We start from the raw sequence: 14351 nt of genomic DNA on the forward strand, positions 1-14351 counted from the left end.
CAAGGGCATTTGTCTTCTCTGCTCCATGCACATAGAATATGATGCTAAAAGACTGGAAACTGACTGAATTGATCTCCTTGAATGCTTTTAAATCCAAACTCAAAGTGCTAGAGACTAATGCAATGACTTGTACTTGTTTTTCATAGTTTGACCTGTCCTGTAAATTATTGTATGTTGTAACTGTATGTTGTAACTGTGTTTTGTATTTCATGCTGCCTCTTGGCCTAGACTCCCTTGGAAAAGAGGTTCTTAATCTCAATGGGATCATTTTTTTCCTGGTTAAATAAAGGTTAAATTAAAAAACAAAACAAAACATGCATATCCTTGTGTACATGTGTACCAGTGGTGATTTCTCTAAGACTTCAAGGGAAGCCCGGCTTCCCCTAAAATTACGAAAATTAAATGGTTAAATATGTACGGTTGTGTTGACATTTCATTGACTACAAATGTGTTAGAACATGTTCATCTCAAAGATGAGTTTGTTCAGAATCAGCTTTATCACAAATCAATGGACTGGATGTTGTTAACTTCTCATACATTCCCGTTGCGCTGTTTTCTCATACGATCTATGGTCAATGCATTTGCTCGTAGACTCCCGGCATCAATGGATTTCAATGGGACTGAGTGGAACAGTTTTTTTCATTGCCTCAAAACTGGACGGTAATTGGATAAATGCCATGATGTTGTCCCGCCCCCGGATGCTTGGCGTCTCTGGGGGTGAATGGAGCTGTGGGCGGAGCTCGGCCGGGCTGGACGCAAGGATTCCACATGCTGATTGGGGGATCAGTCGAAAGGCTGAATCCCGTTTGATTGACAGCGAGTTTGAGATCTACCCCTTCACTTGACAGAGTTCAGTTTAATACCGCATTCTGCTGTGAAATCAGAGAGAAACCACTACGAAATTACTTGTTCATTTCTTGCACTGTAAATAAAACACACTCATTGTACTTCCTTGTTTAAATTTAACATAATTTCAGCGTTTTCTTGTTTACTTGGTACGATAAGGTCACTGACCATTTTCTTAAAAAGGAACGGAGGGCCGAATTTATGTTTAAATAACTTGACTTTTTTTTGATGTAAGCCGACAATGAGCTTCCCCTCTCTGAAAGACGAGCAGCCGCCACTGATGTGTCCACAGCAAGACAATCATAAACATCATAAACACATCTGCGGACACAGATTCATTATAATTCTCTTCCACTAACCCTGAACCTGGTCAAAACCTTGGCCTCAAAAATGGTTATTGATTCTTATCTGAGGTAGAACAACAAAACAGTAGGGGACACACACAGAAATAAGACTCACATCTTTGTTGGTGACATCTGCCTGGACCAGAGTTCCATTCAAGCACGGCTCCACATAATGCAACTCTTCATTGTACTGAAAGAACAGAAGAGCAGTCACAACAAACAAAAGTAAATGGGTAAGATGGTACAAACTTCAGTCATCCTGATGAAAAACACCCAGATACACACATGCACACACACATGTGTACTGTACACAATGCACTCATTGCCTGCCACTCTGTGATAAAACTCAACATTTAACGCATGAGTGTGAATTAAACTTCAAAGTCCAAGAAAGAAAATGGATGTGTGTTCTTTCAAACCCAGCAGTTTTGCCCTTATTTGAGCTACTACTGTATGTATTAGTGCGTCTGTGTCTTTGTGTGTATACTGGAGCATAAAATCACACAATGAAATTTTATTCTCAAGTGTGCACACAATTTGTACCCTTACTGCAAATACATAAGCCCAAACAATTCATTTCAAAAGTTAACATTAATAAAAAACTCAGTGAAAGGAAGCAAGAAGAAAAAGATTAGTTAAAACAACACACCCTTTTAAAATTCTTCAACAAAACAATATGTTTCTGCCTGATTGTCTAAATCCGCTTTTTCTCCATTTTTCAAAAGAATAATTTTCAAAATAATACGATTAGGATATCAAATGATAATGTACACTTTGTTCTGCGGAAAGAAGGAGTGGAGGCTGGCAGTGTGACTAGGGATGTTTTGATGTGAAACAGCATCAGACACACACATGTGCATGGTCATGTGCACACACATACACAAACACTCCGAGTTTCATCAGGCTGAGATGCGATAACAATGGTTTGGGTGCCCGAGGCAGGATCCAATCACAACTGTCTCTTTTGCAATTCAAATCTTCATACAGCTGACTGCTAATTGGTTGTGAGCGTGACAGGGGAGAAAGCTGATTTGTTCCAGCATTTCCTCTGATCTGTGTCTGTGTGTGAGTGTGGGTGTGTGACTGAGAAACATAAAGGTTAAGTAGCTCATGTACCCTCCTTATAACTGCAGACATACAGTGGGGATGAACTTACAGCAATAATGTTGAAGAAGTCATCATCTCCAAGAGTGTCCAGTATGGAGGAGACAGTCTGTCTGGCAATGGTCAGTCTGAGGCCTTTCATGCTGCCGCTGACGTCCACCAAAATTACAACATCCTTTGGAGAGGTGGCCGCCTGGATGTACCACTTCCGGTTACGACAGTCAAAAGCAATGACGCCATGTTCGTCTGGCTTCCATTTGATCCCTTATACAGACAGAACACAAGCATGAGGAAAGGATAAATAACTAGAGGCAGTTTTGGACAGTTAGAGCAGTTTGTGCAGAAGGAAAACAAATATACAGTGTTGGAAAAAATCTCCCTTTTAAAGCCCTTTTGGCTAAAGTAAATTACTTTGGACTGTTTATTTTACAGCCATTTTAAAATTCCTCAATTACCCCTACCGCTATGAAGTCGCAAGAAGCTCTGCAGATAGTTTTAGTTATGGGTTTATTTACACACACATACATATATATGCTGCTGACAGTCGGGGACCTGAGTACAACGTTTCATTTCTGTGTATTCTATATGCTGAAATGACAAATAAATATGAATCTGAATCTGAATATATATGTATATAATTAGTCCCATTAAAAATGCAGTTATCGAGTTAAGGATTTTCTATGATGAACCCTTGCTATGATCAAAGTAGTCTGAATAAGTTAAAAAATACACACAGTCCATGTTTGCAACCCCCTATAACATTAACCAAAAATGTAAAATAAAAACATTTCACTTGAAATTTATTCATGGGAGAGTTTCCTGATTTTGCTCTGACACACAGCATCCCTGTTACCATAGTGATTAACTTTCACTTTTGCCAGTGTGTGCAGATTCGCTGCTTCATCTGATGGATGCCTTATGTTGTGTCAGTGCTGCCTTTTTGCCCCATGAAGTTGTCATTTCTGAAGTTATTTTCACCCCATGAGAAAATGGACATTTGGTATGAGAGATGGTACATGAATTTACATCTTAACCTCCTGAGACCCAGGAAATGTCAGCAAAGTATTTTTTTTGTTTTTTATTAAATAAGATCCTAAATTGGAAACATCATGATGCAACAGTTTTTTCAGATGCAGTGTTTAAAATTTTTATGGAATGTCCTTTGTGGTGGACAGTTTTCTTTTCTTCTATTGCTGTGAAACTCTTGCCCACAAATGTTGACAGTAAACCCATAGCTGGGTCTTAGGAAGTTAAAGCAAGAAATTGGGTGGAATCAAAATAAGCATGGACCAATTTCTGTCACTGTATTGAACACACAGACTTACACAAAACACCTGTTGGCTTCAGAACTTATTTGCTAATATATGATAAATGTTAGCAAATTTTTCGAGGGGAATAATATTTATGATTTTCCAAAGTACAGCATTGTTAATGGTACTGAGTTTGTTTGCTAGCTGCTTTGGAGGCACAACTAAGCTCACTGTAACACACCAATCACCAAATACTGGATAATCACAAAAGATAACTAGAGAGCAAATAATAATGATGATACTGTTTGTCAGTAACATTTATACTTTGCTTATCTTATTGAGTTAGATTGATTTTTACATTACACCTGCAGCTCTCATGGTTCAGGGTCTGGCTCGGTTGTGTGTTATATTCACAGGCATGCACACTCATGTATATATTGTAAAATGTTGTTTATGTGGTTAATTTCACTTTCATTGCTATACAATGTAATTTTCACAGCATATCACAAATTTGTCCAAAAATTAATTTACATTATTAGCAACATGGTTAAGTGAGAGTCTGCTCGCCATTGCATTTGTGGTTCCTTATCAGACTGACATGGAGGAAAATAGCCTTTGTGGGCTGCCACAGTCTATATCATTAATGGCTAACACTGCAGTCCACTGTTGTCATAAAATATGGACTTTTCACTTCATTCTGTAAATGAAGAAAGAAAAAAGCTTTTGCATTTGGATGAAGTGATTCTGAGCAGAATTAATTTTGTAGTCTTTATTCAGCAATGAGATTGGAGCCCTCTAGGTTACAGAGCTGACAATAGACAGTGGAGAAATACTTCTGATTGCCAGAACGTACTGTACATGACAGATGTAGACTGAGGAGTGCTGAATTATTGGAATAATGAGTGTCAAAGGTCAAAAGATTAAAATAGATAAGAGATGAAAAAAGGCTTTTCATTAATTTCACCATTTACATTTTCAAGAATATGTATTCAACTCCAGTGCACCACTCAACGGGCTACTTTTCTTAATTATACTGCTTCATTGTACTTCACCCTCATGTTAATTCAGCTTTTTTTTCCCATCTAATCTCCACAAACTCTCCCACCTGTCTCTCTACACTCCGCCTCTCGCTTCTTAACTCGACTCCCCTCCACCCAACTCTCACTGTGCTGGCCTCTAGTCTCCAGCTGACAGTCACCGAACACTCCCACACAGACCCTCTTTATGCTTTTGGGAGACAGTGACTTAATTACAGAGACACAAAAAGCCACTGTTCAGTACACAACAGCCCACGCAAGCAAACACATACACACTCACAGACACTTACCTGGGTACTGTCTGAAAAAGCCTTTGGCACTGCCAAAATATTGCCAGATGAGTGATGGGTCTCTCTCAAAGTTATCCACAAACACTTTATTCAAGGCCTCAGACCAGTACACACCGTTGACAATAGCAGAGTCTAAAAATGAAAGGGAGAAAAAGGAAGGACAGAGACAAACATAGACAAATACACAAAGCACTGTTTGAAAAAAAAACACAAAAAAACAACTCAACACTGATCATCAAACCTGAAGCTGATATTACATTCACTAGTGTCCGCTCTTCCAGTCATATCATGTCATATTCTGCACCAAAGCAGATCATGATCAGTCCCAATTTTTTTCAGAGATACAAGAAAATGTTGCAAGGAAAAGTGACAGAAAAAATGAGACTAGAGAAAAGAGAGGAGAGATAAGGACTAGATGTGCGTGGAGAGACTGTAGACGAAATGTAAATGTGTCCTGTAAACAAATGCAAGCAACGCAATGCAACAGGATGCATTTATATTGTTTTTTATTCATTCTTTCACTCATTCGTTATCCAAACTGGTTAATCCTTCAGAGGGTTGGCTTTGGGTTTGTATCACAAAGCTGGAGGACACCCTGGACATACTGTCAGGAGTTTTGTTTTTTTTTTTTTTCCCTTTTTTTCCCCCTCATTAAAACGTCTTTTCAATTTACAAACTGAAAAGACCATGGAGCCAGTGAGTTAACAAGGCCTACTGCCAGAAATTTGGAAATACAGGAGTTCAGGAGTGGAGCAGAGAGAAAGAAAGTAAAAAAAATATATAATCAGAGAGTCCTACAAAAACAGTCATATAGTAGGACTGACGCAAACCTTTGAGAGAGAATAAAAAAGGCATCAGGAAAGGCAGACAGTGAGCCTGGCAGAAAATTACAGAGAGACAGACAGAAAAGCATCTAATGGACAGAAAGAAAGAAAAGCTGATAACAGATTTCCCATCATCTCCTATGCTTGCAACATTGTTCTGCTGTCAACAGTCATGCCAATAAGCCGTGATTGAATTAGTCTTCTGGAGGCTAGCACACAATAACCCTCTCTCGATAGTAAACACCCATCCACCTCTATGGAGTGGAGTGGAGAGGAGGCTGGATTTGATCCAGGCTCCATTTACACAACAATACATTTGTGTGGCGCAGTTGGAGTGTCTATTACGCTCTGAACTCACCACGACAAGGGAGTGAGTGTACGGGCTCCACTTTCCCTCTAAGCCGCCATTTAAATTCATCTAGATTAATGCACTTTTCAACTCAATCTGAAAGAAGCTCACAGAATTCTGCAGGTACATTTAAAAGTGAGCTATGTAGGTTAAGCACTTCACCAGTCGGAACAATCTGAGCTGAAACAAACTTCTCCTCTATTATTTTATTAATGATGATTAGGCTGATGATTACAAGAGGAGCTGAAAGCCAGGAGTGTGTGTGCTCATCTATTCACGGTCACTTCATCTCAGACGTCGTAAGAGAAAGTGTGTGGACATTACGCTATCGACCTGCTGTAAATGTGCATACGGCTTTGCTGAATCAGTGGTGCATGTTCTTGTCATGCAGCCCCATAAAAGATGATGGCACGGGTTGTGTTTTAGTTGTGGAAGATGGATGTTTGATGTAGCACGTTCCTCCTGCGATTAATCTCCAGGGGCACGAAGCTCTCCGCCATCATGGACTTAACCTACAATTCATCACTGTTGTCACCTTTCCATTTATTAAGTGTACGTGGCTCTGGTCACATACACGACAGCATAAAAACATGGGCGTACATGACAAAATGTTATGGGATGTCACACGTGTGAAGGGTTTCAGGAGGAAGAGTCAAAGAATGTGGCTCCCTGTTGATTTCAATGAGACCACCGCATTGGCGCAGGAGAACAGAACCTGGCTTTTTGTCAGGAAAAATAATGTAATATGCGGAAACACACTGCGCTGGCAAATAATATATATGCAAGGGTTGTAAAATCTTGCCTCATAAAGCACAGTGCCGTGTTTTGGGTTCCAAAATGCATTGAAACTTGTGACATATTACTCAACCAGGTCTTGATGGATCCAATTTCATCCTCTCACTGAGCATCTCGCCCACACTAAAGCAAGTCCTTTCTTTTAGTTTTTTTTTTCCCCCTCAATGCTATTTGTTTTAATATTGGCTCAAGTCATGGTGGAAAATATTAGTGCAAGAGCAGTAAATAAAAATAATGCAGGCATTGGAGTATTCTGTCCCCATAATAAATACATACATGCACATAAATCTCAGTTACAGTTCTAGATACAAAAATACCATATAGGGAGTTTGAGGTGGTGTAAGGAGAGTGTATACTTTATGGAGGGATATAAGGTTTAAATGCTGCTGTTGCGTTGTACACTTGCTTGGATATGATTTATTTTGTGAAACACATGTGGAACAGCTAAATTCGAGCGGCGTACAGAAGCACGGTTCTGTCGTCTGCCTGCTCGACTGCAGCGCCTCATTGAGATTCATTGCTCACTATACTGATAATGCTGTACTAATAGACATGCAAGCTTTGGCAAATGTATTTCAAAGGAGAATAATTAAAGTCTGACAAAAATGTTTCCCAAACTTTTGAAGAAATTTCACAAACTGCTTCCTTTCCCCTGTAGCCAAGCAGTGCTTTTATTTTTTTCTTTTCTTTTTTTTTTTTTTTTATAACTCTTAGTCTTTTCGTCTGGAGAACAGTCAGACTTTACCCACCAATGGGCTCCCTGCAGTCCCAGCCAATACATCCACGTTATCACCGCCAGTGAACAAAGCCTGCAGATCTAAAACTCTTATTGAAGGTCCTCTCTTTGTGTGTGGATGTGTGTGTGTGTGTGTGTGCGACTTGACTCATTTGCCTGTGAATCAAATCAAAATTACTCTTCCCCTCCTTGTATCGGGCTGCCAGCCTGCCAGCTTCACTCTCCTAGCACTTTCATTCAATTCCTTTCCATTTCATTCATTCCCGTTCTGTCACTCTCACTTACTTTTCCTCTTTTTTTCCACCTAGCTGTAATTAATATGTTGCTCAGAACTTCCATCAGTCTGACTTAACCTACTTTCTTTCTCATTTAGTGTCTCTCTCTCTTTTCCTTCTGCCCCGTCTCTCTCTCTCTCTCTCACTCTGCATATAATTTCTCTGCCTCTGGTAGCTGGGTTAAGCTGACATGACATTCACTCTGTCCACTGAGCATTGTACAAGGCCATGACTTCATTGGTCGGACTCGAGTGCATGGTAAATTAGCAGAATGTCTGATTATTTAACTGCTAATTAAGTTAGTGTGTGGCAGGGATGATCCAAAGAGTTACAGTTAATGAACTGAAATCCTCCTTCTGACGCAGGCGAACATCCGTGTAAACGAAGACAAAATGGTTTTATTTTACTGGATTTCCAAAAAGCAGCAAACCTATAAATTTCATCTATCTTGTTTTCTATGTTTTTGGGGTTTTTTTTTGTTGAATGTGTTTTTTTTCTGTTTGTTTTTTTTTCATTTGATTTTTTCCACATCTTTATTTATATATTTTCTTGTAAACATATCCTGTTGTATCACTGTGGGATGTTTGATGGGTGAAGGGAAAGAAAAAACAATAAAAAGCGAATTACAAAAAAAAAAAAAAAAAATCATCTATCTTTCCTGCTCATTAAATACACTGTACCTTTGTTGTACATGTTGGTGGGCACTTGGACGACGCTGAGGCTGAGGTTGACCGACAGATTATTAAAATGGTCATTCGGCTGTAGGATGAATTCTCCTCCCAGTTCTACATTGTTCCCCACCTCATCCACTTCATTGATCAGCACCGCATTGAAGTATTCATACTGTAGATAAGAAAAAAAGTAGATATGAGACAGACAGAAGAAATGAGAAACTGAGAGACAAAGTAGAAACAGAGATGAGATTACATATATGCCTAATCTTTCAGAACCAAGAGTCTCCATTTCAGTGTATTTGACTTGTTCTTGTTATCAATATATATGACAGGGTCACTTCAGTGCTGAGTCAGAGGAGTTCGCGAACTGAGGTAACCTGAATCCCTGGATCATCCAAGACGTGCTTGTTGTTTCGGTCAAAAGCTGCTGAGTTGACAAATCCATCCTCAGCCTCTGCACAGTTTCTTCACAGCTAGATGCTGCATGTGGTGCTCTGCCTCAGATGTATTTTTAGTCCTGCGCATACTGGGGAGACTATTAATAAATCATAAAGCTAGATAAATATAGAGCACATGACTGCCTGCATCCCAGAGACTCTGAAGTTTGAGATGCCACACAGGGACTGCACAGGCTTACCAAAGCAAAAGAACAGATGACAAAGAGACCGAAAAATGGCTAAACAAAGAAACGTAACTTGATATTTTAGAAGCAGAAAAACAATGGAGGCATATTTTCAAAGTGTAGATGTAGCTGAACTAAGCAGCAAACTTATATATTAAAATAGTCTTGTGTGGTGTTGTGACTGTAGAGGTTGTTACTGTTGTTCGGTATTCAGTCTTAAAGACATGGCATATTTAGAGACAACAGTCGCAGGTGCAGTCTAGTAAAACTGTTACTAACTTGGCCCAAAAAACTGTTCATGCTCAAGTCAGGATTTAAGTTTGTGCAACCATTAATCTGCACGACATCTGAAAACAGAGCTCTCAACTGACAAACCTGAAGTTTGTTTTTAATTGGTAATGAATGCCTTAAATTGAGTTCAATACATTTTAAGTTATGTGGGTTGTTGGAAATATCTTTAAATGTTCTTTCTGCCAATAACTATGGCAGGTGAACTGTGGTGATTACATGGCTTAAGGACACATTGATTCCTCTTGTAATGACCAAAAGAATGGGATTTGAAAGGAGCCCCTGAAGAGGATGAATTGCTATTCTGCAGTAGTTCGATACACAGCCTCAGTACATGTACTATCACAGACTCTCTGGGCTTTGATTTCTTAGAGTTTTCTAAGATGGGAGTGAAAAAACTCGATATCCAAATAATACGTGGATCTTTACTGAGAGAACAGTAGAGGATGCACACGTCAAAGTCACCATGCTTCATTGATTCATCACCACTGGATCCTGACACAAGCTTTTAGACCATTTTAAAAGCCCAACCTCTTAATGTACAACAGTTTTCTGTTTCTATTTGCAGGAAATCCCCTGCGTATCTCAAAACATCATTTGGGCTAAATATTTCCAGCTCCTCCCGAGGAACACCATCATCTTCACAAGCCCATGCAAAACACAGATAAAGCTATCAATTAGGCTGGCAAATGCCTCACCTATCGGTGTAATTAATCAGGCTTGATTAGGCTTATTAGCCTTTTATCAAGGGGAACACTGCCATTTCAAGGTGAGGGAGCACAGGGTTGCATATTTCAGCATTATCTCCCCTCCCACTTACACTCTTCTACTCTGGCCTGGACACAAAACCTGTTTGTTTGTTTGTTTGTTTTTTTGTTTTTTACAGCCTTTTACTCTTCATTATATTCTTTCTACTTAAAGATTTAACAAAATACTAAACCTGATAATGAGGAGTTGGGTTTGTCCATGACTAGAGACTACAAGTAGAATTTAAAGACAAACTGATGGCTACCACAAATAACATCCAGTGTAGAACAAGGACTTGTTCAGTCAGCATTTTAAGGAACATCAGTGCAAAACATTAGTATGCAACACACTACTGGGTCCTGACCCTCCAATTGTGAAAAATCTGATCTACATTGACCTTTAAAATGTTTGGGATAACAGCCATTTTTACAACCAGTATGGTACTTATTTTGAGTGCAACAGTTCGAACAGAATACAAATGAGCTGACTTTGACAAGGACTTTTGTTTGAGTTGTGTTGCACGGCAGAGCTAAGATTTTTTAAAAGATAGAATAAGCATACGGTACATAGTGGAGGGAGAATGAGGTGTGGTAGAATGAGACAGGATTAGAGCGGCACAATATTTCGTTTGTGCATCATCATCGCAATGTACGTGTGTGCAATAGTCACATCGCAGGTCCAGCAATGTAGGAGGCAAATGACCTGAATGTGTTGTCATCTAATTTCAAGGGTACCTGACACTTTGCACAGTGATCCACCAATCACAAATCGTTCTTAATCAGTTTGGAGTGAGTTGCTGGTAACAACACTGAAAAATGAGCAACAAACAAGAGAAAATCACTGTTTGTTTTTGGTGCCAAAAACAAAAGCAATATCAGCTATCTGCAATTATTTCGGCTACAAGGAGGATGATACTGAAACACGTGTTCTGTGTCGATAGTGCCTTACACCTGTTGCCACAACGGGAGGTAACACAACTAATTTGTTTGATGATTTACGTCAGCACCAAACAGCTACTATACACTCCTGAGTATTTTTTCATATCGCAATATACATCACAGGGTTAAAAAAATTGCAATGTCAGTTTTTTCAAATATCATGCAGCCCTACACTGGACGGAACAGGCTAGGTAGCTGAGTAGATTACATAGTGAGTTAAAATAAAAGGAAAACTACATTTTAACAACTTATCAACCTGCATAATCACACATATTACATTTACTTCCTGTTTTTTGGTCTTACAAATAATATATGTAGGATTGTTTCCAGCCTATAAATTGGATTAAAACCTGTGAAATGATTCAACTGTATAAGCATCTTATTTTTTTGGACTTTTTGTCAAGAATCTAGACATTTATTCGGTGTTGTCTGCTGGATTGCAATGGATGAATGAAATGAAAGGATCCTATTTTGTAGTATAAAACCTGGTGAGTCTGCAGGAATAGCAACCTTCACTGCAGGGGAAAATCTGGCACAACTGTTACATGTCCGATTCACCTCGTATTCACCCCTCACTCTTGGCTCCTTTTGTACCTGACTTGCCCTCCTTTGAGACTGGTCTCTTTATCTTCACTGCCAAGAAGGCCATGGAGTACAGAACCATGCTTAATTAAGCCTGATTACCAACTAACAACCTCCCCAGCTCTGTTTCAGTCTATTTCTCTCCAGTTCAGCATAAAAAAAGAACACATGCAGTCAATAAACAAACAACATTTCAACTGACAATGTGACCTTGCTTAATCACTTTCCTTTACAGACATTTTTCAGAAACCTCCCTGTAAATGGTGTTATCATCAGTACTTAGGAGAATTTTAGGAGATTTGGTGCAAACTCTTCAATGGCCGAAAACAAAATCAGGATAAAAACACAAATGTACAAAGGTAGAGCCAACTGCACCTGCCGCAGACAAGCCCTCATTGTGTCTATAGCTCTGTTCCCTTTCTGCCACTGTCTTATTAGTACCTGTTTTATCATTCTTTTTTCACTTCCTCTGTCCCCCTCCCGACCTGATCCATCTCTTTCCTTTTCTAGCTCACCCTGTTTCCCACTGCTCATTGTTCAGTGCCTATATACGATCCTCTTCAAACTCCTCAGCACCCTCCCCTCTCTCTCCTCCCCAGTATTGAACTCTTACGCATGCAGCTCTCATTTGCGACATTTGACTGTTCTCAGCTATAACTGAGACCATTGTTACAGTTGCCCAGTTATCTCCATCTAGTCGTACTTTTCACCTGTTTTCCTCTCCAATCTCGCTGGCTGTGCTCCTGCTTTAGTCTCTGCATGTGCCAACAGATGCATGTAACAAGAAATGAGATAAATCCCAGTCATGTAACATAACTTACTTCTATGATTGCAACTCTGTTTAAGTTTTTTCAACCACACACAACAGAAAAGAAAGGTAAAAGGGCATTTCATCATGTAAAGACAACTCAACTGAGAAATATTTTTGCATAATCATGACAATGGTCTCTATTCATCTATATAAAAACAGATAGATGGAACTGACAAACATATCATACCTCCGTGACTATTTTCATATAATTTCCCACCATTTTAGATTTGACATGTCACTGCTCTGTTATCTTGAGGCGCTTCTTTTCTATTGGTTCCTGTCACTATCAAATCATTCTATGTATAGCTCAGTGATACCTTTGTATATTTATATTGTGTATGTCAAATCTACCCTGTGCAATTCTCGTTTAAAAAGCCAAGAGGGCAAACAGAAATGCAGCTTTAATTTGTGTTCCAGTTTTCAGTGCTGAAAAGTGAAGCCAATGCAGTAGTGTTAAAGTCTGCAGTAACTGGACTGTCCACTCGGGGCTGACTCCACAAGTGAGTCACTCCCCACTGACCTTCATGTTAAAATGGCCAACTTTACAGCAAAAATAAATAACAACGATTACAACATGGTATAAAAATGGTTTTGGCCTCTACAGTCCATTTCCTCTTCCATAAGAACTGTACAGAGTGAAAATTTGGCCTCCGTGTTTATTGAATAAAAGGGTTTTTTTTTTTCCCTGACAGACGGCTCTGTTGTAGCTGCGTTTAAGGAGATGCATTCACTACACCGTCAGTGCATTGTGCTGTTAAAATGTTCTTTTGTTGGAAAATTCAATGCATATCACTTTTATCATCCTTGCAAACTGATCTTCAAATTCTGGGCTGACCCCCTTGTGCTAGGTGGGCTAGGTCACAGAAAATGGAATAGTGTCATCTGACTCTAAAGTCAAGCAGATGTGATACCTCAACTCTATGTAAAACCCCACATTGACAGTGTTTACGTCTTATCTCTTGTTGTTTACGATCGTCTGTGGGCATGTGTATTTAAAAGTGTGCCTAAGGTAAGTCCTGTGATCATAAATCTGTCAGTTTAGTATGTTGACCAAGATGTGACCTATCTAGTGACACAAAGGAATCCTAACTAATACTGACTAATATGTGATTAAACTTAAGAATTCAACTATCTAAATTAAAATAATATTTCAGTGTCAGGAAGTTATTGGTATTTATAAAAATCGCAGTAACAGCTGCATTAGCGGATGTTAACATTAATATAGAGGTACTAGCGCGTTCTAGATGTGGTATTTTTATGCTGGAGAGAGCTGACTTTTGGGAAAATTTGTTGGCCTATATTTAATAAGTACTGACATAAAAAATGTTTGGTATATCATTCTTTAAAATGTATTAATACATTAATACCAATATCTAGGGACTGAAGCTAGTAAATGCAGCGTTGCTGTTTTTAACTTCATTTCCTGTCATGCAAGGCTGATGGGAAATATATAAACATAGACACAGACATAGACATATATGGTCTGTTGGTTGGACTGCTAATTAGCTCATTAGTGTGTTCATACAATTCATGACTTTGACACTGACTATTAACAAACACTGTTTGTTTTTTTACTAAATAGCTGAAATTACTTGATAACATTTAATAATAAAATATATATATATATACATCAAATATATATCCTGCATCTGCTGATAGTTTATCATAGCTTTGTTAGCTTAGCTCAGTTTTTAGGTGGTTTCACTGCCATTTCCTGCATCATTTGTGTTGTCAGTTGCTGTGCTCCAGATCCAGATTTTAAATCGTCCAAACTAGGGATGCACCGATACCACTTTTTTCCAGACCGAGTATGAGTACTTACATTTGAGTACTTGCCGA

The 14351-nt window shown here is 39.0% G+C and overlaps 1 protein-coding gene across 2 annotated transcripts in view; it reads right to left on the bottom strand.

The window, feature by feature from the left end:
- The window catches only part of cacna2d3a (calcium channel, voltage-dependent, alpha 2/delta subunit 3a), a 149889-nt gene that overhangs the window by 71300 nt on the left and 64238 nt on the right, over positions 1–14351 (bottom strand). For both annotated transcript variants that reach the window (XM_030138599.1, XM_030138598.1), the window contains exons 5-8: positions 8531–8693; positions 4872–5003; positions 2347–2558; positions 1306–1380 (exon numbers count right to left, since the gene is read on the bottom strand). In XM_030138599.1, coding sequence (XP_029994459.1) covers positions 1306–1380; positions 2347–2558; positions 4872–5003; positions 8531–8693 — 582 coding nt within the window. The remainder of the gene's footprint in view (positions 1–1305; positions 1381–2346; positions 2559–4871; positions 5004–8530; positions 8694–14351) is intronic.

The sequence above is a fragment of the Sphaeramia orbicularis genome, chromosome 7 (assembly GCF_902148855.1).
Source record: "Sphaeramia orbicularis chromosome 7, fSphaOr1.1, whole genome shotgun sequence".
NCBI lineage: Eukaryota > Metazoa > Chordata > Actinopteri > Kurtiformes > Apogonidae > Sphaeramia > Sphaeramia orbicularis.